The sequence below is a fragment of the Choloepus didactylus genome, chromosome 5 (genome assembly GCF_015220235.1).
Source record: "Choloepus didactylus isolate mChoDid1 chromosome 5, mChoDid1.pri, whole genome shotgun sequence".
Taxonomy (NCBI): Eukaryota; Metazoa; Chordata; class Mammalia; order Pilosa; family Megalonychidae; genus Choloepus; species Choloepus didactylus.
In genome coordinates, this window is record NC_051311.1 from 1,619,474 (window position 1) to 1,642,348 (window position 22,875).

A 22,875-nucleotide genomic window follows, 5' to 3' on the forward strand; every position below is an offset into this window, starting at 1 on the left:
GTGCTTAGAGGCATATGTATAGTAAATAAAAGGAAAAACTTAAGTACATTTTCCCCTTAAGAAGCCAGAAAAATGGAAGGAAAGAAATTATATACATAAGAAGAGAGCTCAATTAACTAGAAAACAGACTAACAATAGAGAAAATTGGCAATGGCAAAAATTAAATATTATCTATATAATAGTATTTTGAAATAATAAAATTGATAAAAATTCTAGAACATTGACCAAGGAAAAAGAAAGAATACAAATTACCAATTTCAGCAATGAGAAAGGGGTCATCATATAGATACTCAGACACTATAAGAATATTCCGAGATTATTATGAAAAACTTTATGCAAATAAATCTGACAACAAAGATAAAATAGACAGTCTTTCAGACACAAGTTGCCAAACCGACTCAAGAAGAAACAGAAGGCCCCAATAGCCTCTGTCAATTAAAAAAATTAAATTTGTAATTAAAAACCTTCCTACAAAGAAAAATATGGACTCAGATAGCTGGTGAAATTCTATCAAACAATTAAGGAACTATTTGTCTTATGTAAACACCATCAGAAAATAGAGAAGAGGGCACTTTCTAATTCTTTTGTTCTTTTTATAAATAGGGCCAGTATTGCTCATATTCCAAAACCAGATAAAGATATAACAAGAAAAGAACACTATAGATAAATAGGTCTCATGAACATGCACGCAAAAGTCCTCAACAAAGTTTTAGCATAACCATTCCAAAAATACATAAAAACAATATTGCATCATAACCAAGCGGGGTTATCCCCAGAAAGCAAGATTGCTTTAACATTAGAAACACAGTCCATGTAATTCACTACATTAACAAAATAAAGAAGAAAATTGTGATAATGTCAAAAGATGCAGAAAAATCATTTGGAAAAACAACACCCATTCATGATTTAAAAAGTTTTCAGCAAGTACAACTGGAAGGGAACCTCTCAAATTGGTGAAGCGTATCCACGAAAACCCAAAAGCAGAGTCACGCTCAGCGGTGAAGGATTAAATGCTTTCCTCTATAATTAGGGACAAGGCCAAGGCGTTCCACCTCACCCCTGCTATTCGGCACTGTACAGAGGGTCCTAGCCATTGCAGTAAGGAAAAACAGGATATACATATTGGAAAGAAAATAATAAAACTGTCCTCATTCACAGATAAAATTGTGTAAAAAATGCTTAGGAACCTACTAAAAGTTACTGAGCTTAACGTGACTGCACAGTGCAGAGGAGGATACAAAAAACAGCTCCAAACATTAGCCAAACGGCTGGAAATAAAATCTGAAATACCACTACAATAGCATAAAAACATAAAATGCTTGAGAATAAATTTAATGAAAATTTGCAAAATTTCTACATTGAAAACTGTAATACATTACTGAAAGAAATTAATGAAGTTCTAAATAAAGGGAGAGATGATGTAAATTCTTGGATTGGAAGACTTATTTTAAGAGACCCTTTGTCCCCACATTGACCCATGGATTCAATGCAAACACAATCAAATTCCCAGCAGGCTTTTTGGGTACAAATTGAAAAACTGATTCTAAAATGTATATGGAAATGCAAAGGATCTAGGACAGCCAAAACAATTTTTAAAAAATACAAACCTGGAGGATTTATACTTCCTGGTTTAAAAAAAAACTATAAAATTAAGTAATATTAAGGAATATAGCATCGTATTGGCATATGGATAGACAAATAGATCAGTAGACACAACAGAGATACAGAAATAGAGGCACTTGTGGGCAACTGATGTTTCAACAACAATGAAAAGGCAACTCTGAAAAAAGGAGAATCTTTTCAACCAATGGCACTTGAACAAATTGATGCCATTTGCAAACAATGAAAGTAGGATACATAACATCACACCATACAGAATAAGTAACTCAAAATGGATAATAGACCTAAATGCAAAACTTCAAACTATAAAACTTCTAGAACAACTTTGGCAAGCAAAGATGACTTAGATCAACATTAACCATAAAGAAAAAAATGGATAAATTGGACAGCTGCTCTTCAAAACATGCCATTAAGAAAAAGAAAAGGCTAGACTGGAAGAAAATATTTGCAATACATCTACCTGATAAAGGAAATACTTGTATCCAGAATCTATGACATACTAAATAAGACGACAAACAAATAAAATGAGAAAAATGAATTAATGAATACCAAAGAGGATATATGCACTGACCATATGGGAATGAAAAGGTGCTCAGCATATTAGTCTCCAGGGAAATGCAAATAAGTCCAAACCCCAGTGGGGGAGCACTACATAGCGACAGGACACAGAGGCTGAAAAGATTGACAATACCAAGTACTGACAAAGATGTGGCAAGTCTGGAATTCTCACGCATTGCGGGTGGAAATAGAAAATGATCCAACCACTTTGGAAAAAAGTTTGTCAGTTTCTCATAGTTAAATATATCTTTACCATATGGCCCGGAAACTCTATGCCTAGATATTTACCCAAGAGAACTGATAACCGAGGTCTGCAAAAAGACTCGGACATCAATATTCACAGTCACTCTTTTCACAAGAGCCAGAACCGGGAAACGACCCAACTATCCGGCAACAGGTGGTGGCCGTCCTTGAGACATTTCCATACAGGGGACGCCTTCAGCAACACAGAGAAGAACCACTGATAAGTACAACGAGATCCAACTTCAAAAGTGTGATGCTGAGCGAAGGCGGCCAGACACAAAAGAGCACATACTCGTGTTTCTGTTCACATTGCCTTCTGAGCAGGCAAAACGAACGCCCAGATGCAGGAGGTGACCGAGCCTCATCCTGGGGCGGCGCTCCTCGGCCTGACTGGGGCTGGCACATGGCTGCACGTTCGCTACGGCTACGGAGGGATTTTATTCTAGGAAAGGGAATCCAATAAAATAAATCAGATATCCAAGAAATAAAATTAAACTAGAGAGAAAATACAACTTTGAAGGTACCTCTGCAGTCGGAATATTTAACACTGAAATTTGATCAGCATTTTATGAGATTCAAATATCTAATTTCATAGAAAGACAAACATGGTTCTCAGAACTTAAAATGTCTATTTCCTAGAAGGCTAGTAATTCCCCTTCTCTCATGCTGAAATCTGTACAGTGTTCACATTTTCTTCCTTGAGTATAAATGACTCTTTCTGGAATAAATACTAACACTGAGAAATATCAGTGTTACATTTTGGTTTCCCCTTAAGCTTTGCAACAAAGCACAAGTAATTAAATTTGAATGTGTGCCCATAAAAAGATAGCCCTGTGCTGCCACAATGCTTACTGCATTGATATAAGATGCAAAGACAAAATGCTCCTAGGCCTTCTGTCTGCTCTTAAATTGCAAAAGGAAAACATCCCCAGCTGCATCCCCTCCATCGGCTACACGGATCTAGCAGTGGAAAAGCTCTTTTCAGAAGACCAAGGAAAACCGCCGGCCGGCCGCACATAGTTTCCTTTCTATCCAACTTCAAAAAAGAGAAAAAACAAAGGAGAAAATATACAAACACCCTTTGTGGACCATCACAAAATGACAAAGCCAGATTTTCCCAACATCACGATGTGGCTCTGCCCCGACTCAGCCCTTTCAGGTACACGCTGCTGAGGTCAGAGGGACAGTCACGAACGGGGGTGACCCCAGCCCCGAGCACGGACGCCGTCTCGGGGGGGTCGGGGGCACCGTGGCCCCAGCCTGCCCCTTGGGGTGACCCTGCGGTGGGGGCTGCGCTTGGAGGCACCGGGAGCCCCCCGTTCTGCACAGGACCCACAGGGCCCCTGGCCATCGGCGGGTGACGCACAGCAGCCGGGGCCCCTGCTGCTCTCGGCAAACGGGCTTCAACATCCCCCAGAGTGAAGCGGGGGGAAGCTGTGCGTTTGGTTCAATTTCTCCCCGGGGAAAGAAGCAGCTTTCCTAACCCAAAGCTGCCCTTTCGCTGCAGTTCACTGCTGCGGGGCCGTCTCTCCGGGGCACGTGAGGGGTCGCCGGCTCCCCCGGCTGCGCTGGGGCCTCGAGCTTGGACATCAGAAGCCGGCGTGGTCTCTACAGCTCCCCAGGAAGGCTCGCTCAGAATCCCTCGCTCACCCCAGCTCGGCCGGAGAGCCTCGTGCTGACACCCCACTTGGAAGAGGTGGGGGTGAGGGCTGAGGACCCCGGGGCAAGTTCTGGGAGTCACAGAATTCCAATCCAGGCCCTCCCTTTCAAACCCCGGCTCTTTGAGGTCCTGGGGGCCACCAATTCGGGGCGCGGGAACAGGCACAGGGCGGCCGGGGTGCAGCTTTTGCTGTGAGCTGTCGCAGGAAGGAGTCAGACGTACAGTAAATTACTGAGACAGATCCAGCGGCCAAGGGTTCGGCGCCAGGCTTAGGAGATGTGAGCCGGCACTGACCAGTGAGAACTAAGTAACAGACCACTGAGAGCCTTCTCCAGGGGACCCCTGAAGTCCTCAAAGCAGAACGTGTTCCTTTGTTTATACTCCCTCAAGAGCCCCCTGGAAAGGATTCTATTTCAGTTTATGCAACAGATGTTGGTAGAATATGAAAGTACACATTGAAGTGATTAAAGTTAACTCATCATATTCCTTCCAGACTCAAGTTTCTTGTACTTGAAATGTGCAGACATTTCAAACCGAGTCTCGGGGTCCATGTTGAGGCGCTCCTAGGCGTGTCCCCAGGCACGGAACGGGGCAGGGGCCGGAGCCCCCAGGGAAGCCCCTTCCCCGCAGGCAGCGAGGGTGACACCCCCGTCTGCGACCCCACAGCCCGCAGGAACCAGGCGGAGCCAGCCAAGCGTCTCTTGCTTTCTTCCTCAGCTTCTTTCCTTTTCCTCGACTTACTTTTCCTTCACCTGCACCTCATCTTTCCAAAAGCGTTTTTTAATTAACAATGGAGGTTCCCGGCGCAGGGGTCCTGCAGCGAGTGCTGTTCCAGCCGCCACGGCCTCCCCGCTGGCAGGTGACAGCAGCCACGCGTGCCCGGAGGCCCTCCCGGAACGGGCTGTCCCCCTAGAGCTCATTCACTCACTCAGCAGATGGGAGCTGCGCTCACAGATGTGTACAGCCACACCCCCTCCCTTAGTTTACAGGGGGGCAGCTGTGTCCCAGAGCCCAGGGCTTGCTACCCAGTGGGGCTCGGGGCCCAGCACATGGGGTGCAGGTAAGGCCGGGACGGTGGGGAGGTCTGTGCACCCTCAGATTTCCAGGAAGCAGTTAGGTCCCCGGACAGAGGCTGGGGGGATGTCACCCGGCACAGCCGATCGGTCTGCTGGGGCTCAGCGACACAGGGGTGCGAGGTGGACAACACGGTGTCCTCCACAGGGACCCTGCAGGGAGGTAGGGGGTGCGCTCACACCCAGGGCTCCAGGGAATCTAAACCCAGCTTCCAACCCTGTACGCTCAGGCTTGCGCACAAACAGCCAGCCCCTTGGATGGGATGTTAGGAACCCCCAAGAGGGAGCCTCCACTCCGTGAATACATGATTCTGGAAGATGTAAACGAGAAGTGGGGACCAGGGCTCCACCCAGGCAGCTCTGCCAGGCCTGCGTGCTCCGGAGCTTTCCGAAGGGGCGTCGGTGCATCCCCCCAGGCTTCCAGGGCAACTGGGTGGCGTGGAGTGTGCAGACGCCCAGGCACCCTCGGCCCCTGCAGACCTACACCAGGTGATGTTGGGGTCCATTAAGTATCTTTCCAAAACATGAAGCAAAAGGAAAGCCCAGCCTCTCTGGAAAGGTGCACACCCCAGGTGGGAGCCTGGGCCTGATGGAGCATGGCATCCCCAAAAAGCAGCTAGACTCGGGGGGCCAGGGCAGCTCTGGTGTGTATGTCACCCTCAGGACCCTGACTGCGAGGGGTATTTGTTTCCTCGGCACCTGTGACATGCAGAGTAATGATGAGAATTAAGTAGTAAGGGACAAACAATAAAAGGAACAAATGCAGAAAAGGTTCAGTTTCACTGGGTCCAATTTATGTTTTGCTAAGATATCTAGTCTGTCTTATCCATTGTTGTCCTTTTTCTAATTGCTGAAGAAAAGAATTTGCCTCTTTGGTAATTTTTTTTTCATGCTAGAATTCTGCAGCTCTGGAGAGCTTGCAAGAACGAGCTCCGGGATCCCCTACACCCAGACTCACCGTTACATCCCGCTCTCGCTCACTTAGTGCCTGTGCCACCGGGGTAAACTGGAAACCCGGCGCCTCTCTACCCTGAACACGTCCAGGGGCAGTTTCCAAGAGCGGCGTCTAATGGCAGCGGTGTGGCCGAGGACTTGGCATCGCCAGGCCCTGCCGTCTGACCCGCGCCCATTCCTGTAAACCCCATGCTCCCGTGTGCAAGCTTCTGGGCTGCAGGTTCTCCAGGGCCTGCCGGGTCGGCACCGTTTCCAAACAGAGCGATTGGAACCAAGAACCCAAAGCTGTCGCGTTACCTGCTGAGGCGTCCAGGGCTTCGTAGTCCACCGAGAAGCCCTCCTGCGCCACGTCGGAGTCGGCCACGAAGGTCAGCGTGAGTGCGTTGGAGCTGCTGGTGAGGGACGGCGGCACCGACTTCCCGCAATACCTGTCCAAACAGGGAAGAGACACACGGCTTAGGAACGGCCAGCACCTTTGAAAACGACGTGCCAACACTTAGGATGTGAGGGCGAAGCAGTGGGTTTCCATACCCACCCCATTGACCCTTACAAACAAACATTTTCAGGCACAAAATATTTACAAACCTACAGAGGGTCGCCCTGGTGCTGAGTGCTTGCCGGCTGGAATGGGTTTGTGTGCGTGTCCGGCTGTGACGTGTTACACAGCAGTTCGGTGCAGTCAGAAAGCAGAGCTCTCCGGGGCTGCACGGAGGGTATCCGTGGCTGCTGATGAGCTCACCCGCCTCGGGGGCCCCACACCGACTCAGAACACAGCTCGCGTCAGCTCTGACCGCAGCTCTGTGCCTTAGTTTCCCCATCTCCCAAGTGGGGAGAGTGATGGCACCTATTCATGGGTTGTGTAATTGGCTGAATTCAACTCCTCCAACACGCCTGGACGACTGAGCCCGACACACACAGCAGCTCTTGCTTGGAGACAGTTGGCCCACCGAGGAGTGGGTTTTATGACCAAACCATGTCAAGACTTTGCCAAACAACAATCATTTTAAACAGAAAAACGGTTCTCATTTATGCTTAAAGTAGAGCTCTAATTTTAAAAATCACCATACATGAGCTGTTATCTAGAGAATTACCCATAAGAAGGAGTGACTAGAAAACAGAAACCTCAAATCAGAGTTCACTTGGTAAAACTACCCAAATGGTCTGACAGAGGAAAAACATAATAGAGAAGCCAAGATAAGGGGAAATAGTAAATATGGGAAATGAATGGGTTGATTTCTGAGAGAGAAAAAGAAAAAAAATTTTGACATATAATGTCACTTCAGTGTGAAAAATAGATTTAAGATCTAAAATAAATAAAGCTAGGTGAATTAATATTTTAAATGTCTCTGTATGCAGCCAATTCTGCCAACTTTGTAACTGATCATTATACTTTATGTCATTCAGCAAAAATTATATATTTCACAGAGGCTATAAGTCAAGTAACAGAAAAAAGGAACAGGAAATAACTGTAAAAAGATGAAAGATGAAAATAAGTAAAAAGAAACATATGAAGAGGAAGAACAGAATTAGGAGGAAAAACAGGCATAAGAGAATAATGGGTAAAGGAAATATATAAAAGATGGGAATGAGAAAAAAGGAAATGAAATTCAAGAAGAGTTTATAAAGAAATTTGAGACTTCCATCTCCAACAAAAATGTAGTGACAGGGACTAGATTTAACCTTCCACCTGAAACAATCAAAAAACTGGATAAAATATATGAAACAATGATTCAACAACTCACTGGATATCTAGCAACGAGGGATATTGATCCTTGAGAGACCAGAAACAAATGAAACAAAAAGCAAAATAAGAAAGGCTTAAACTGTTTCTGAGTAACTTAACTGTGTCCCAGAACAAAGCTCAAAAATACTTTCAAGGAATAACGTACAGCACAAAATGTAAAATTAAAAGTGTCTGGCATCCTAGCAAATATTATCAGCCATGCAAAGAAGAGGGAAGATATGATCCATAATCAGAGGAATCAGTCAGTCAAAAGTTAACAATAAATGACACAGATGATAGAATTAGTAGATAAAAACATTGAAACAGCTGTTATAACTGCACCCCACAGGTTTAAAATGAAGCTAGAGGAAAAATTCAATGTGTCAAGAAGAGACACGGAAGATATAAGAGATGACCCAAATTGAACTTCTAGAAATGCGATTTCTATGATGAAAAATACACTTGATGGAATTAACAGCAGATTAGAAGTTGCAGAAGAAAAGAGTCACAAACTTGAAAACTCAAGAATATAAATTTTCCAAAATAAACTCACAGAGCAAAAGGGCTCAACAACAATGAACAGCAAATGCTTGAGTTGTGGGACAACGTCAGGTGGCTGGTGTAGTGTAATCAGAGTCCCCAAAGGGGGGGCGGGGGACAGAAAAAGTATTTGAGAGTGAATGGCCAAAAATGTTTCACTTTGAGTAGATCAGATCACATTAAAGCCCATTATAAAAAAGAAAATCTTAAAAGCAACCAAAGAGAAAGAGGACACATTATGTATAGAGAAACATACAATGTCAATAACACATTTTCATAGGAAATAATGCAAAAAAAATGTCAACCTAGAATTCTATCCCAGCAAAAACTATCTTTGACAAACAAGGGCAAAATGAAAACTTTCAGACATACAAAAGCTAAAACAATCACTCCTAAGCAGACCTACGCGGCCGGAAATGTTAAGGAAGTACCCTGAACACAAGGGAAATGATGCCAGATCAAAAGCTGGATCCACACAAGAAATGACAGCAGTGTGGGTGAATGTAAAGTCTTTATTCTTATTGTTTAAGTCTCCAAAAAATAATAGACTTTGTAAAGCAAAAATAATAATCTATCTCGGGTTTCTAACTCGCAGTAAATGAAACATGAGAACAACCTCAGAAAGGTCAGGAGGGGAAAATGGACGTATGCTGTTGTAAGGTTTTTATACTACATTTGAAGTGTCATAATATCACTTGAAACCAACTGCAACAAATTAAAATGTGTCCTAAAACCTTTCAATAGTACAGCAAAGAATTACACTAAAGTCAGTGGAGGGGAAAAATGGAATCATAAAAAAAATGATTAATCCAAAAGCAGGCAGAAAAAGGGAACAAAGAGAACAAAGAATAGACTGGATGAATGCAAAACAAACAGCAAGACGGTGAATTCATCCCCAAACAGATCAATAATCACATCAAATGTACATCAAATGATTGAATAAAAAAGGAAAACCTAACTAACTACACACTGTCAAAAAGGAACCCACTTTAAATATAAAAACACTAATAGGATGAAAGTGAAAGAACGTGAAAGATATAACATGCTAATACTAATCCAAAGAAAGCAGCATAGACTATATTAACACATAACAAAGCAGATTTCAGAGCAAAGAATATTAATAGAGATTTAAATAGTCATTTTGTAACAGCAAAAGGATCAATTCATCAGGAGTATATAACAATCCTAAATACTTAATGACCTTAAGAACAGAGCCTCAGAATAAGTGATGCGAAAACTGAGAAACTGCCAAGAGTAAACAAATACACAATTATGTGAGAGATTTCATCATGCTCTATCAATAACTGACAACCCAATTAGACAGGAAACTAGTAAGGATAAAGACGATGAACAACATGATCAACCAACTTGACCTAGTTGACATTTACAGAATACTCTATCCAAGAACAACAGACCTAGAGTTATTTACCAAGATAGACCACATAGTGGGTCACAAAAAAGTCTCAATAAATGCAAAAGGATTAAAGTCATGTAACATATGTTCATGGGCCACAATGTAATTAAATGAAAAGTCAGTAACAGAAAGATATCTAGAAAATCCTCAAACATTTAAAACCTAAATAAGACACTTCTAATTAACCAACAGATCTAAGAAGAAATAAAAAGGAATAGAAACTATTTTAAAATAATGAAAATGAAAACACAATGTAAAACTTATGGGATACAGTTAAAGCAGTCATTAGAGGGAAACTTATAGCACCAAAAGCCTATATTAGAAAAGAAAAGAGGTCTCAAAAAATGCCCTCAGCTACCATCTTACGAAATTAGAAAACAAAGAGCAAATAAAACCTAAAGTGGACAATAGAATAGAAATACTAAAAATCAGAGCAGAAATCAATGGAATAAAAAGAGAAAAACAATACAGAAAATCAGTAAACAAAAAAATGGTTCTTTGAGAATTAAAAAAAAAAAAGTGATAAACCTCTAGCCCAGGCAGATCAGGAGAAAAAGAGAGAAGACACAAATTACCAATATTAAAAATGATAAAGGTGACATTGCTACTTATTATACTGATATTGAAGGCAAAATAATAGAATATTTGAACAATTTTTACCAATAAATTTGACAATTGATATGAAATTTGCAAAAGTTTGTGAAGGACACAAACTCCCAAGCTCACTCAAAAATAAACAGAAAATGTTCTCACAAAGCTAACTCCAGGCTCAAATGGCTTAACTGGTGAATTATACCAAATATTGAAGGAAGAAACAGTGCCAATTTTACATGAGCTATTTCTGAAAACTGAAGGAGGAATACTTCCAAATGCATTCTATGAGGCCAATAACACACTAACACCAAAACCAAACAAAATCATTACAAGGAAAGCAGCTGTAGAACCACATCCTTCCTGAATATAAAATTCTTAAAAAAAAAATTTAGCATTAAGAATGTAAGTCCAAAAATACAGAGAAAGGATAACGCAACATGACTCTCTTTAAGGTTTACCCCAGGAATGCAAAGTTGATTTAACATTCAAATATTAAACAATTAACAGACTAAAAAAGAGTATGTAACCATATCAGTAAAGGCAAAATTCAACATTCATTTCATATAAAATCTGTGAGTAAAAGTGAACATCCTCAACCTGATAAAAGACACCTACAAAACCCAACAGCTAACACACAAGCCTACATCTAAAACCTACAGCTAACAGAGAAAGACAGAATGCTTTCTCTCCTAAGATTAGAACTAGGCAAGAATGTCTGCACTTGCTGCTTCTCGCACACTTTGTGTGGAGATTCTAGACAGAGCAATAAGGCAAGAAAAAGAAGTAGAAGATATCTACATTAGAAAGGAACATGTAAAACCGTCTTGATTCACAGACAACATGATCATCTATGATAAATTCCCATGGACGCTACAAAAAATGCTACCAAAACTAATAAGTGACTTCAGAAAGGTTGCAGGATAGAAGAGAAATATGGAAAAATCTATTATATTTCCATATACTAGCCCTGAACAATCAGATCAAAACTATGAAAGGACATGGGGTAAAGCTGACAAAAGATGTAGAATATCTATCCAATGAAAATTACAAAACATTCCTGAAAGAAGTTAAGGAAGGCCTAAATAAATGGAAAGGTACATTATGTTTATGCACCAGAAGACTCAATATTATTAAGATGTCAGTTCTTCTCAAATTGATCTATAGACTCAAAATCAATCAAAATCCCACAAAACTTCTTCTTGTAGAAATTGACAAACTGATTCTAAAATTCATAGAGAAATGCAAAGGATGTGGGTTAGCCAAAACAACTTGGGAAAAGAAAAATAAATTTGGAGGATTTATACTGACTTCAAGATTTATTACAAAGCTACAGTAAACAAGGCTGTGTGAAATTTGTGTCAACACAGAGAAATGTAACAATGGAATAGAAACGAGAATAAGAAACAGACCTGTACATACACAGGCAATTGACTTTCAACAAAGGTGCAAAGGCAATGCAACAACAAGAGTCTTTTCATCAAATTGCACTAAAACATTTGGATACACATCCATGCATGCACTCACACAAGCATACACGCATACATACATATGTACACACATACATACACATACAAGCATGCACACACATGCATGCACACATACATATGTACACACACAATTCATGTACATACACACATGCACACATATACATGCACAGATACACGCATGCATGCACCCATACGTACACACATACACAAATACATACATCTGTACACATGTGCACATACACACATACATATGCACATACATGCATGTGCCCATATATCTATGCATACCTACATATTTACATAAATCCCTTTGCTCCATACCTTAAGCCATATACAAAAATTAAGTCAAAATGGATCAAAGACTTAAAGGTAAAACGTTAAACTATGAAGTTTCTAGAAGAAAGTTTAGTAGATAATCTTGTGGATGTACCTGGATTATGTACAGATTTCTTATATACAGAGACCAGAGCATGATCAGCAAAATAAAAAATTGATAAATCAGACTTCATAAAAATGAAGAACTTCTGCTCTTCAAAATACACTTAAGAGAATGAAAAGACTAAAAATATTTGCAAATTACATGTCTGAGATAAAAGACATGCATCCAGAATATAAAAAGAATGGTTCAAAATTAATAACAAAACAAACAACCCAATAAAATGGGCAAAATACCTGCACAGCTATTTCAATAAAGTAGACATACAGATAGCAAATAAACACATAAAAAGATCTCCACATTGTTAGTGATTGAGGAAATGCAAATTAAAACCACAGGGAGATACTGCTACACACCTCTTAGAGCGGCTAAAATGGAAATAACTGATAATTAGCATGTGGAGCGAGTGGAACTCCAATATGCTACAAGTAGGAAAACATTTTGGCAGTTTCTTATACCTCCCAATGACCCAGCGAACCTAACCCTAGGTATTCACACAAGAGAAAGGAAAGTTTATCCTTAGACAAAGTCTTCATTTGTAATGGTCAAAAATCGGAAATAATGCAAATGTCCTTCAACAGGTGAATAGATTAAGAAATTGTGATAGACCCAAAGAGTGAAATACCACTCAGAAACCTATAGGAAGGATTTATGATACGCTCTACAACTTGAGAGAATCTCAAAATAATCATGCCAATTTAAAGAAGCCAGACCAAAAGTATACATGTATTATGATTCATTTTCATAATACTCTAGAAAACACAGACGAATCTACAGTAATGGAAAGCACATGGGTGCTTTCTGGGGGACGGGGAAGAGGGCAGAGGGGGGGATTATCGTGGGCAGAAAGCGGGTTTGGGGTGAGGGATCCGTGCATTATCTTGATGCTTGCGGTGGTTTCACAGACAAACTCGTTTCTCAAAGCTTATCGTAGGACCAGGACCAGGGCAGGAGCAGAGATGTCGGAGCCGCCTCCAGCTGCAGTGGAAACCCACTGGGGACAGGCCGACTGCAGTGGAAGGTTTCACGTCCTTCGTGAAGCAGAAAAGCAAGAAAGGAGGAAGACTGTGGGGTGGAAACAAAAAGCAAATCAAAGACCAACCAAGCCCTCACCTCCCGAGAGATGCCCCAGACCCCGTGTCGCGGACGTCCAGGTAGTCCGCGGTGCAGTTGTAATGGAACTCCAGGCGGAACGACGTGAACACCAGACGCACCAGCTGGCCAGGCTGCACCAGGATGTACCAGGTGCACGTGACGCCGTGGGGGTACGGGTTCGGGTGGCCGGGGCTCTGAATGGTTCCCGTCGGCTGGGTGAGAACTTCTCCACATGCTGTCAAAATAAAATAATCATCATCATGAGGTATCAACGAGCTACTTGGATTTCAGAATAAAATAATCTGGTCATCAGCTCTTAAAGGCTCAAAAATAAACACATCATTACGCATACGCTCCAAAGAGAACTGTGAGGGTTGAAGCTATAGGTGCCCCAGGAAAGATCACGTCCTGAAGCTAACCCTTCCTGCGGGTGAGGACCCACTGTGAGGAGAATCTTTCGGTGAGCAGGAACTGAAGTTGAGATGTGACCCACCTCACTCAGGGTGGGTCCCCACCCTCTTACTGAAGCCCTTTACAAGAGGATGAAATTCAGGTAAAGACACAGAAGCTGAAAGACAAAGCCACAGAAACACAGAGGAAGCCACTGAGGCCAGACCCGGGAAGCACCGAAACCCGGGAGGGAAGGCCCAGCGGACACCACCGGCGCCGTCCCGGTACCAGCAGTCTGTCCTCAGGAAGAAGGGATCGTCCCGTCGAGGCCTTGATTTGGACATTTTCACAGTCTTAGAACTGGAAACTTGTAAGTTAATAAATCCCCATTGTAGAAGCCAAACCAACTCTGGTATATTACATTTCGTCAGCTTTAGCAAACCAAAACAATAACCTAGTTTTTCTTTTACTAATAGACTCCAATGAAGTGTTGATATAGATGCTGTCTGGGGTGGATATACATATATATGGATATATATATATATATATATGTTTCTTTGCCTTAGAATGTACTTTGAGAACTTTTGCAGTGTAGATGATTCATATAATAATTTATTTCCATTGCCCACTTTTTCTGATAGAAGCCCAAGAGGAAAACAGGAGAAAGAGAAAATCTCTTACCCAAATTCGCACTACTGAATTTAGCCATGAAACCATGATTTTCAGTAGAAGAACTTTTCACAAATGTGACATGCAGAAAATTGTACACAGATGTGATGAATGCAGGGATGTTTGTACCACAGTACACTCTATTTTCAGGAGAACCCAAAATAGGACTGGTACCAATCTAAAATTAAAAAAAAAACATAGTCAAGTTTATTTGATAGATATCTAATTTTGAAAATTCCTTCAAGAATAATTATTCCTGAAATGTTTTTATTAACATAGCAAAAGCAAATGAGAAAATATCAGGCATTCCTTGAATCCAAAAAACATAAAAGTTGACAGAATTATGGTGTCAGATCAAAGCATAGATATTGCGATTTCATGGCATTTGAAGCCTCCTAAGAGTTCAGATATTAAAAATGATGTAATTAAATAGTTTATGAAATATATAAGACATTACTTCCTAAATATATACCTATAGAGGTTCTACCTTGGAATTTTTGAGAAAGGGGTATGTGAGCATTTGTATTGATGATAATAGCTATTATTATTATTATTATCTATTTAAAATTACTTTATTCTTATTTTAATGCTTTATCAATGTATAATTCACATGTCATATAATTGATCCATCTAAAATGTATAATTCAATGTTTTTAGCCTTTTCGCAGAGTTGTGCAACCATCACATCAGTTTTAGAACCTTTTCAACTCAGTGCTCACTAGAAGTCAACTCTCCAACCCCCTCATCACAACGCCCCAGCCCTGGGCCACCAGGGATCTACAGATTTGCCTCTCCTGGACGTTTCATGGACATAGAATCGGAGAATGTGTGTTCTTCCGTGGCTGGTTCCTGACACTCAGAAGTGCCAGCACCACGTTCCTTTGCTGGCCGAGGAGCATTCCACTGTATGATAGACCACGTGTTGTCGATTTATTCCCCAGATGATGGACTTTGGGTTGTTTTCACTTTTTGGCTGTTATGAATAATGCTGCTATGGACATTTGTGTACAAGTTTTTGTGAGGGCGTAAGATTTCAGCTATTTGGGGAATCTGCCCAGCAGAAGAATTACAGGGCTGTGTGATAACTCTCGTCCTTTCTGAGGAGCTGCCAAACTGTTCTCCAAAGCTCCTGCACCAATTTAAGATCCACCAGCAATGTATGGGGGTTCTGATTTCTCTGCTTCCTTGCCAAAACTTGTTATTATCTTAGTTTTCCAGGCGTGTTGTAACAACATACAGCTAGTTGGCTTTAAACAACAGGGATTTATTGTCTCAAATTCTGGGGGCTAAAGTCCACAGTCAGGGTGTTGACAGAGCCATGTTCTCTGGGAAGTCTGGGGTTCTGGAGGTGGCTCGTGGCACACCTCAGTCTCCACCGTCATCCCATGGAGGTTCTCTGTTCTTCCCGCTGTCTGGGCCCAAATTTCCGCGTCTTACGAGGACTCCAGTCGTAGGGGATCAGGGCCCAGTCCAGGGTGGCCTCGTCTTAACTAAGAACGTCTTCTAAGTCCCTATTTCCAAAGGAGCTGGAGGGCAGGACTGGAACATGTCTTGGGGCACAGTTTGCTCATACACTGCCCTCCAGAGGAGCTGGCCTCTCTGGATATTCTCTCCAGCAGTGAGTGCGGGTCTCGTTCCCACATCCTCACCAGCACCAGCTATTACCTGGCTTTTGTATGAAGTGGCATCTCATTGTGGTTGGATTTGCATTTACTTGATGACTAACGATGCTGACTATCTTTTCAAGTACTTAAAGCCCATTTGTGTATCCTCTTTAGAGAAATATCTACTCAAATCCTTCGTCCAGTTTTTTTTTTTTTATTGTTGAGTTGCAAGAGTTCTTTATAAATTCTGGATACAAGTCCCTTATCAGATATATAACTTGCAAATCTTTTCTCCTATTCGTTGAGTTATCTTTTCACTTTCCTGATGGTCATTTGCAGCATGAAAGTTTTTCATTTTGATGAAGTCCAATTATTTTGTTTTTGCCTTTGTTGATTGTGATTTTGGTGTCATATACAAGAAGATTCTGCCTAACACAAGATCATAAAGATTTACTCCTATAGTTTCTTCTAAGAGTTTTATAGATTTAGTGCCCACAGTTAGGTCTGTGTTCCATTTTGAGTTAATTTTTGTGTAGGTTTAAGGAAGGAGTCAAACTTCATAATTTTGCATGTGGGTACCATGTTGTTCTTAGCACCATTTGTTGAAAAGACTGCCTTTCCACATTGAAAAGTCTTGGCACACCACATCAGTCAGAGCTCTCCAGAGGAACAGAACTAACAGGCTGTATATACATACAGAGAGAGAGAGAGTTATTACATATAGATATATATACACATATATACAGATATTTATTACAATTATAAATATACATACATACATGCAGAGATAGAGACTTACTACACACACACACAAACAGGGAGAGAGAATTATAAAGAATTGGCTCATGTGACCATGGGGGCTGGCAAGTCCAAATTCTGTCAGACAGGCCACAGTCAAGAAACTCCTATAAAAATGATTTTGAAGTCTGATACGTCCAAAACCTTATAAAACAGGCTGCAAGCTGGAAACTCTGATAAAGGTGATTGAAGTTGAGCCCAAATTCCCCAAGGGAAGCTGGCTGACTGACAGTAAGGCAGATATTTGTCCTTCTGATTTCTAAAATCCTCAGGTCTTGCCTTTAGATCTCCAACTGGTTGGATGAGGGATGCTCCTCATTGCTGAGGGCAATCTCCTTTGTTGCTTGTAGATGCAAGCAGCCATAGACACAGTAAATTGATTACAGATGCAAATCCATCAACAAAGTATCCTATATATTTCTGTACTCTCAAATCTGTTCTATTTATCTGTACTTCTTTACTGATGCCCATACCACACTGAACTGATCACCAGAGTTCTATCATAAGTTAAGTTTTGAAATCAGGAAGTGTGAGCCCTCTAAATTGGTTCTTCTTTTTCAAGATTGTTTTGGCTATTTTGGCTTGCATTTCCAAATGAAGTTTAGGATAATCTTGTGAATTTCTGCAAAAAAGCCAGCTGGGGTTTTGGTAGGATTGCATTAAGCGATAGATCAATTTGGAGAGTATCGCCTTTGTAACAACAGTAAATCTTCTGCCTTTCCATTTATTTAGGTCTTCTTCAATTTTCTTCAAAGATGTTTTGTAGTTTTCAGAGAACAAGGTTTGTACTTCTTTTGTTAAATTCATTCCTTAGTGTGGGAGCCCCTGGCCCCCAAGTGTCTTGAAGATTGCACACAGCAGTTTGCTTGACCTAGGACAGCTGAGGTTTGACCTATTCTCCTTGTAACATCAGGTGCTAACTGTAATCTATATTCAAAACTACCTCCTCCCTGAGACTCCCTGAGATAGGATTATCTCTATAATCCACCCCTCCTCTCTGTTGACAATCAACCCCTGCCTACACTGCACAACCTGGCTCCCTGCCTTATGCTCAGACCCACTGGAATGTCGAGCCCTTATAACCAGCTTATTCAGCCCCCCAAAGTGCGGACTATTTCCATGTTGTGCTCTGAACTGGCCACCATTCAGAGTAGCTCCTGAATCCATCCAGAGAAGCTCCTGATTTCAGGGCAAAGTGGCTCAACTTCCCCACCCTGTAGGTAAGCCCTATAATAAAAGCTTGTGTCTCAGAATGTGTCCAGTGCTTTCTTTAGTTCTTTGGCTACAAAAGTCCTCCTGGACCATGACACCTAGTATTTTATTCTTTATGATGCTCTTGCAAATAGAATTGTTTCTTTGACTTCACTTCTGAAATGTTCTTTGCTAATGTATAGAGAAAAAACTGATTTTTGTATAATGATTTTGTATCCTGCAACTTTGCCGAACTCATGTATGGTTTGTGTTATGTGTGTGTGGTTTTCTCTATGTGAGATCGTTTTCTATGACTTGAGATGGTCTTACTACTTCCTTTTCAATCTGAAGGCATCTTACCTCTTTTCTTTGCCTAACTGCCCTAGCTAGAACTTCCAGCATAATTTGAATAAAACTGGTGAGAAGGGGTTAATTGCCTTGTTCCTGCTTTTTGTTTCCCTGAGGGAGAGCATTCTGCCTTTTATTCTTAGGTAGGATGGTAGCTGTGGGATTTTTGCTGATGCCCTTTATCAGGTTAAAGACATTCCCTTTTATTCCTAGTTCGTTGAGAGTTTTTATTTTTATTTTTTTCACGAAAGGAAGTTGGATTTTGTCCAATTATTTCTCTGCATCAATTGAGATGATCATGTGTTTTTTGTTTTTTTTTTTTTCAATTCTACTGATACCATGTATTACATGAAATGGTTGTAGGAGGCAAAACAAACCGAGCATTCTGGTATAAATTGCACTTACAGAATTTCGCATCTATTTTCCCAAGAGCTATTGGTCTGTAAATCTAATTTTATTTCATGTAACTTGTAAGAAAGGGATAAGTTTAGCTTTCACATAGGGACAGCATGGAATAAGGGAAATGGTGGCAAAACCAGTTTAAACAAGCCCCATGATAAAGAGAAGAAAGAGAGAATCTGCCTGCTCCTTATATGGAAAAGTAGGGTTACTGGAATGTAAAGAGATATGAAGTAAAATCAGAGGCGGCAACTCACAGCAAAAAAAAAAAAAAATTTTTTTTAACTAAATGAACTCTCTGGGATAGGCTGATCAGTTCAAAATCTCAATAATGAGCTAGTTGGCTCTCTGGGATTGGCTGTACAAATTAAAATCTCAAAAGATGAATTAGTTAGTGTTCTCGGATAGGCTGTAACCTCTGTAGTACCCAGTCAATGGGGAAACAGGGGAGGGACTTGCGAATTAGGAGTAGGAGATTTAAACATCGCCATTCTCTTCCTCTGGCGTGCCAGCCTTCCACGTGTTTGGCTGTGCACCCTATCTTGCAAGATTATAAACAAATTATTTTCTCCTCCAGAACCGAGGGAGCGTTTATTCCCTTACAGGTACCGCTTTATTTCCGACAAACTGATCTGAGGGCACCCTGGAATAATACTCTATGACAATATATACCAAATACAATATCCAACGGCTTTTCACATTACCTCAATATAATCTGCATCGCAGTGGGCAGAAGCTCCGATGGCAAAGCCGGTGAAGTTGAGCAGAACCACCTGGCCCCGGGGCTGGTGGATGAGCCACCGACACACCCGCTCCCCAGGGTACGCGGCCGGGTAGAAAGGAGAACGGAGCACGCCGTCCCCGGTGAGCTCGCCCCCACAAGCTGTAAGATGGAAACGGCACTCGTGTTTGTCCAGAGATGAACTATCCTTGCCCTCAATGTACGGGAAATACTGATCTGGCCGAAGGAGATAACAGTCACAGCCTCTAGCCATGACCCCCTCTGCTATCAGAGGCTATCGGACACTTCACTGGAATTTTTTCCTCATAATTCGAGGACGTAAAAATAGCAAAATTATTTCAAGAAGTTAAAATGCTACAATCAGGCATATTAGACATCTAAAAATTAAGACATGAGTGTCCTTACCAACTTGGTAAGCAGCTCTGAAGCTAGCTTTGTCAACATAAGCATCTATTTTAAACCGGATCCAGATTTTATTAGTGATGGAGGTGATGGTAGTGAGGGATGTGTTGTCACAGACTTTTCCCAGTAATTCTTCGTCGTCCCAAACCTAAAAAAAAATAAAATTATCATCTCAATCAATAAAATTATCTTGGTAACAGTGGCAATATTTGGAGATGAAAAACTGACAAATTCAGAATGAGTGATTACCCAATTTGAAATACACACTTACATTATATTTTAAAGTACTTAGTGGGTCACACTTTTTTTTTTTTTACCACAATGCAATAACACTAAATAATGTTGACAAAATATTAAGCCAAAATAAAACAAAAACATGAGAATTTTTTAAAAAAAAGTTCTCCTAATAATTTCCACTTTGTCAAAGAGGAAATAAATTTCCACTTTTGGATTACTTAGAAAACAATAAAAAAATGAGAATACTAAGCAAAAACATGGAATCAAAATATGTAAGTTTCTGACAAATCAAAGAAAGTCATAGATTATATTGTTTTTGTTTTTTTTTAAAGAAAGAGAAATAAGCTAAGGAGCAAACTTAAAAAGTTATAAAGACGCATTAAAATGAGGAATAAAGTAAAAATAAAAGTAAAACTTAATAAAATACAAAAAGCAGAATTCATAAATATGTTAAATAACTTTTTAAAGGGAGGTTGAGGGTGGAAATTAGAAATAGAAATATCTCTGGCAAGTCTAATAAAGACAAAAGAAAATTAAACATAAATACAAAAAAAATGACATAGATGATACAAACAGATATTGAGAACATTGTAAGATGATAATTCTGCGTAAAAGTCTATGCTAATATATATAAATGTCTGAAATGTTTGAAATGGATTATTTTCAGAAAAATACGAGTTAATAAAATTATCTCAAAAAAGAAAAATAAAATCTGAATAGATCGTAAGCCATGGAGAAAACTGAAAACACTATCAAATAGGTACTGACCCCCCAAAAAATGCTCCTGCAAGATGCCCTACCAGGTAAGTTCTTTCAAACTTTTAAGAAACAGATAATTTCCATGCTATCTAATTCTTTCCAATGTTCTCTCAAATATGTAATACTTCTCACCTATTTTTTCTCAGAATGTGGCTATCAAATTCCAAAATAGATAACAAAATGAAAACCATGAACTGATCTCAACTGTTAATACAGATTCAAAAACACAAAACACAATTCTAGAGAAATGAATTCACATTTAGGCTTACAGACCAAATCAAATTGGAAATAACAGGAATGTAATGATTGCTGGAAATTATAGTTTATGAGTTAAGCTCATTAATAGAATCAATAAGATAAATCATATGATATCTCCATAGATGCCAACATGTTTGTTAGCATTTCTGACCTTATTAAAAATGAAACTCTTAGAAAACTAGGAGAAGAAGAAAATCACCCTGATATAATGAAAGTCCCTCCTTTCAATGCACAGACTGTATCTTTGTGGTGTGGTGGCCATGGCATAGTCTGTGGAGACATACAGACCTGTGTTCAAATCCCAGCTCTGTCACCTGAAAGAAGTTACTAAACTTGAGCCTGACTTAGGGCTTCCTAAAGGAAAAGCATCTTAGAAAGAGCCGGAAAACCATGTGGTGCCTTCACCCACCCCAGCTCAGTGCAGCCCCAGCACCACCTGCATTGCCAGTTCTGAAGGGAGCAGAACAACCCTCCCATGCACACAAAGGGACATGTGTATCTGTACCAGTCCCTCAGGTGGTCCCATGAGAACTGATTCAGGACACTCATCTCTGGACCGCTGGTCCCAGAATTGGCTCTAAATAGCAGAATCAGTTGTAAAAACCCATAAGATAATAATCAAACCACAGCTTCTTGGAGCAGGAACTACTGGTTGAGACAAATAATAGCTCTGAGGACTGGAGGAAAAACTCAAATTTCCTGGGGGCATTTGAGAGTACCTGTGTAAATGAGGGAATTGATAAAGCCATGCCAGTATGCCCAGGACAAAACACAAGCTCAGAAAACATCTGAGAGGACCCTGTGTTTTCACCTCGGGCTGTTCTTTAGGCCCACGGTAAGGCTGGCTAAGTGCTGCAGGACAGCACAAGTACAGAGCTCATATGCAAACACTGAGTGAGGTATGTTCCTTCAGTTTTTCTTTTTTTGTTGGTGTTAGCTCCTGGAATTCAAGGAAACCTCTGTCATAACATTAGCTGAATAAAAGCTTAAAGAACAGAGATTTGGAACAGAAATAGACCTCTATAATCTACAAAATAGGAAGGCAAGATCATGGGAGAGAGCAGAACAGGAAGCCCCAGGAACCAGTCCCTCCACCCAAACACACACTGAACTGGCAGGAACTGCCTCAATCAACTGTTTTGGAAATCTGGAGTCTAGGGGAGCCCTGTGCAGCACCCAGTGGAGAGTTCAACAAAGAGGCTGGTAAACTGCAGTAAATACCACAGATTCCCCCACCCCCCGCCCCATCTCCCAACTGCATGGCAGACAAAAGTGGGCACTGCTACCTGGGCACCCGCGGCAGCTAACTGGTGCCAGGAGGCTGGGGGTACAAGGGCCTAGTCCTCTGACATCTGAGGATGTGAGGTCTGATCGCTGGTCACACATTTGATCAGCTGTGACAGCGTTCTGGGGCCGGCTCGGAGGGCAGCTGCGGTGCCACACCCCTCAGGGAAAAGGCAGAAGATTCACAAAGAGGCAGTACCTGTTTTTTTTTTTTTTCCCTCTTGACACATCTGTTTGGGAGAAAAATTGGTTTGGAAAAGTCACAAATTGAAGTCTCCAGCCATCAGCAACAATTAAAAGAATCCAAACCTTTCAATCCCAGCGGAGTGAAAGAACTAGATTTCCAGAGTTAACAACAACATAATGCTCAGAATGTCCAGTCTTCAACAAAAAATTA

General features: G+C 41.0%; 1 protein-coding gene across 1 annotated transcript in view; it reads right to left on the bottom strand.

Moving 5' to 3' along the window:
• Positions 1–22,875, bottom strand: part of CUBN (cubilin) — a 260,630-nt gene that overhangs the window by 184,695 nt on the left and 53,060 nt on the right. Inside the window, exons 18-22 of the mRNA XM_037837374.1 lie at positions 19,944–20,088; positions 19,501–19,679; positions 14,469–14,634; positions 13,416–13,632; positions 6,406–6,536 (exon numbers count right to left, since the gene is read on the bottom strand). Coding sequence (XP_037693302.1) covers positions 6,406–6,536; positions 13,416–13,632; positions 14,469–14,634; positions 19,501–19,679; positions 19,944–20,088 — 838 coding nt within the window. The remainder of the gene's footprint in view (positions 1–6,405; positions 6,537–13,415; positions 13,633–14,468; positions 14,635–19,500; positions 19,680–19,943; positions 20,089–22,875) is intronic.